Source organism: Phaethon lepturus, unplaced genomic scaffold, assembly GCF_000687285.1.
Source record: "Phaethon lepturus isolate BGI_N335 unplaced genomic scaffold, ASM68728v1 scaffold17385, whole genome shotgun sequence".
NCBI classification, from domain to species: Eukaryota; Metazoa; Chordata; class Aves; order Phaethontiformes; family Phaethontidae; genus Phaethon; species Phaethon lepturus.
Window position 1 is genome coordinate 36,600 of NW_010538630.1, and position 4,213 is coordinate 40,812.

The following is a 4,213-nucleotide window of genomic DNA, read 5'->3' on the forward strand; positions in this document are numbered from 1 at the left end:
TAGCTGTAGCATCACATGGGGTAAAATCAATCAACCAACCACCCACAAGGGCACTCGCATGGCCTCACGTGTGTCCCCATGCAGTCTTGCTCAGATTGATTCCCAAAATATTTGTTGTCCAGGTGTCTAGGCTTGTTCAGCCATCTTTTGGTGGCTCTTTTTCTTCTCCAGCAGCTCATGGCTTGGTGAGAAGACACTGCACCAGTACAATGCCTGTATAAGATGTGCAATTCCACACCACTTCCAAGCCCCACACCATGTGTGAAGCCAGCAGCCTGGTTTGGGAGAAGCACAAGGCAAGGACAGGACTGCCACATGAGGGCACCTGCAAAATAAAACCATGTCCAGCTGCCAAAGTTTGGATCCGGTTCCCAGCACTTCGGCCGTTCGAGGTTTGTGGAAACTCAGTTCCACCTGGGGCACGCACTGGGGTGATCTCCAGCGCTGGAAAGGTTGTGGAATCATACAATAGCCTCATCTCACACCAGCCTGGCTGATAACAGTCCTCAGTGCACAGCCCCAGGACTGTGGGCCAGCTTGCTGCTGCTTTGTTAAATAAAAAGGGCTGCAAACTCAAATCAGCCTTTCAATTGGAAGGGCAGAACTAATGGGTAAAGCCATATGGGATTGTCTTCTGGAAAAGATGATGCAGAAGGTTGCCTGGGATGGGGAGGAGGTGGCGATGGTGCAGGGGAGCAGAGCAGTCTGGGATCCTTACCTCTCCTTCGTGGCTGATAAGCTGTAATTTTGCCATACACAGTGGCCCCTCCTGAATTAATATACCTCAGGATGACATGGAACAGATAGAGCTCTGCCTCCTTCACGTTTACAGTGACTCTGATTTTATTCTGTAAAAAGCAAAAAAGCACATGGGGCACACATCACTGGGGGGCCAGCTCCTGGCCGTTCACCCGCTCTGCGGGAGAGCCTTACCCGCCTGCCTACCTGCCTGCCTGCCTGCCTCTCTTCCCCCTCCCTCGCCATCCCATGGCACGGCCCTGGCCGGCCACCTGAGATGGGCACACTTGGGATGGGCACACCTGGGACGGGCACACCTGGGGCAGGAGAAGGGGCAGAGGAGCAGTGTCGCAGCATGGGATGCTCTGAGTTAGTCTAGAAGTGAAAAATGCACTTACAGTTGCCACAAACATTAAACTTTCCTTCCTCAACGACCGAGACCCTCCCTTCCACACTGGCGGGCCCCCGGCTGACGTAGCGGAAGACGAGGCGGAAGAGGTCGGGGGAGGTCACATTGAGAGTCACCACTACCTTGGGCTGGTGGGAGAGAGAAAGGGGAGAGAAGCAGAGCACACCTTCAATTACCTCCACCGCCAACAGCTACCAGCCCAAGCGCAGCCGCTCGGCTCACTGCTCCCAAAGCAACGTGCCACAGCGCAAGGAGGAGACAAGCACACCAGTCCTACTGCAGTCACAGCATGGGCCCCTTGCAACGCCGTCCCTTTTGGGGCCAGCCACCAAGGCAGCAACCTGTCTGCAGGAAGGGGAAGGCTCTGGAGGATGCTCTGGCACAGCAGGGTGCTACCCTGGAGCATACACCATGCCAGAGGAAAGGTTTTAAGAAGTTCTTGCTTTTGTTATTGGCATGTTGCTTTTGGGCTTAGTGTGCTGTAACCAGCCAGCAGGTACCAAACGCTGAAGCACCTGCCCTTGTGCTTACAGGGCTCTGCCCAGATGCCTACAAAGAAGGCTGCGAACGGAGCTGGTGCCTTGTCCCCAGGAACCCGCAACGCTAAGGACTAGTGGTGCTAAGGGAATGTGCCACTGATGGGTGCATCAGCCCTCTACCTGCCTGGACCAGGTTCAGGAATATGACAGTTAAGCAGATGCTTAAGTCCAACCCATTTCAAAGAGATCTAAGCACCTTGCTTCAATACCCTCCTGCCTACAGGGCAAAGCTGGGGTCTGCCCCCAGAGACTCCTAATGAAGGCTGTGTTCCTTGAAGCTCCAGTAACACAAATCTTCCCACTAGAGAACAAACTGGAAGGGTTTTACAGAGAGGAAACTACAGGTGAGACCTGCCAGCAGAAAGCCATGTGCTAGCCTTTCTGTCAAGGCCTATTTCTATCTCAAATGCCAACACTGGATGCAAAACAAAAGCCCTGAGCTTGAGCATGAGCTCCTTAAGCTTGAAGGCTGGGAGCCTACAGGAGTTAGTTGCTTAGCTCCTACCTACAAATTCAACGGGAAATGGCTAACACGCTTGGCCCCTCTGTTATTTTACCTAAGCACGAAAAAGCGAAGAAAACTGTAAGTACACACACCAGAATAAGGAACATCTTACGTGGGACAAGACTGTCAAAGAATTGCTGCCCTTGCACCCCATCCCCAAACATACACACACACACAGAGGCAACACTTCTGCAGGGGCCATGCAGAAGAATCCACCAAGGAGAAAAAAGGATCGACAGATGAAATAGCTTCACTTCTAGCGCTCAGGCAACTCCAGATTAGTGTAAACCATCGTTACAGTAAACCATCTAACAGCAAGAGCATAGGCAGAACAGTAACAAGAGGTCCAAGCTGAACATGGCAGCTAAGGAGGAGCTAATTTATTTTTGGAAAAGGGAGGGAAGGTTATGCAGACATTGCAGGAAAGAGCAGCGTCAGATGAAAGAGCCGCAAGGAAACCCAGAGATAGTGTTTATAGACATCCCTGTAAGTAATCACCAAGCTACCACCATTGTCTAACCGGATTAGGATGTCAGGGGATTCCCACTTTAGGATCTTTTCCTTCATCAGTCTATGCCATCCCCAGCACTACAGGAAATATCTGTGCAAACAGGCTATATATACACTGTGCTGTTTACATTGGCCATCATGTGATTTTGGGGGTTTGAAAAGCACTTGGGGTGACAGATGTGTGCCAACAGCACATCAGTCCCCCACTGGCTGCATCCTCCCCAGGGATGGAGAGACCAGGCATACCTGGATGGAGGACATCTGTGCGTATCCTCGCCAGCTGAAGCCCTCAAACTCCAAGGGGTTGTAGCCAAAACGCACAGCCCGCCCGGCCGGTGTGGTGCCTTCCTCCAGCTCAAATTTCAAGTGGTGAAGGTCAGGGAAATAATGGTCCCGTGCAGGTCTGAGGAAGAGAGAGAACACCATTACCTGCCGAGCTACCTGGAGGGAGAGGCAAGAGGACACCTCCACCAGGCACATGGCTGATGTGGCAGCAGCCCAGACAACAAGGTCCCCATTCTTGTGGTGGCCGAGGACATCATTCCCGAGGGAGAGAAGGCGCAGCACCCCAAGGTGCGTCTCCCGCTAGCAGCTTACTGGGTGCAGGTGGGGCCACGTGTGCTCTGCCGGCAGCGACAGGCTCCGCTCCGCTCCTCGCAGGATGGCCCCAGGGACCCACCGACGTCGCACCGGCAGCCTGCGGGCAGGAAGCGCCTGTTTACATTCCCTCCACACTAACGAGCTCCTGGTCACTAATCAAAGGCGCGCCCCAGCAAGCGAGGACACTGGAGCCACTATTTTTATTCCATTGTATCCATTTTCATATTGGCCCCAGCTCCACTTGGATCAGCTCCTCTTCCACCTCAGCGCCGAGCTATTTCCAGACGGCTGACGGCTGCGGGAGGAGCAAGGTCTGCAAACCCTCATGGCTGGGCGCCGCAGCCCTGCCGCCAGCAGCAGCCTTGCTCCCTCTTCCCAGCCCTGCCTGGACCAGCTGAGAGTGGCCGGATCTCATCTCTCCCTACTACCCATGGGCATGATGGAGAGCAGCCAACCTCACATGTCCTGTTCCCAAGAGGAGGAAGGGGTAGAGCTGCAAGGACATGGCCAGTGGTTAAAACACAACAGTGTCTGGCACCCAAGGGGGCACTTTTCCTGGCTTGTCATTCTCCAACCTGATAGACCTATGCCACCTACAGTGGCAAAACCACGAACTGAGGTTTCCAGATCCACAGCAAGACCCAGCCCCTACTCTGGTCCATAGTATGATCAAAAGCAAGAGGTGGGACATCTCCTGCCCCTTCTCTCCAAGGTCAACAGTCAGTTGGTATGTGCAGAGCTGCTTGTGGCCCCCCCTGCTTCACCCAACACATCACGAAGGGGGTCACCTTGGCAGCCAAAGTAATTTGCATTCTCCATATTGAAGTAGCCGTCTTTGCACGCTGAGCAGAGCTGGCCGCAGATGTTCGGTTTGCAGAAACACTGGCCATCTCCCTAGGAGAGAGCAGGAAT

The 4,213-nt window shown here is 53.7% G+C and overlaps 1 protein-coding gene across 1 annotated transcript in view; it reads right to left on the reverse strand.

Moving 5' to 3' along the window:
* The window catches only part of LAMA5 (laminin, alpha 5), an 88,891-nt gene that overhangs the window by 28,049 nt on the left and 56,629 nt on the right, over positions 1-4,213 (reverse strand). The window contains 4 exon segments of the mRNA XM_010286891.1: positions 719-848; positions 2,948-3,104; positions 3,299-3,398; positions 4,090-4,195. Of these exon segments, the coding sequence (XP_010285193.1) occupies positions 719-848; positions 2,948-3,104; positions 3,299-3,398; positions 4,090-4,195 (493 nt within the window).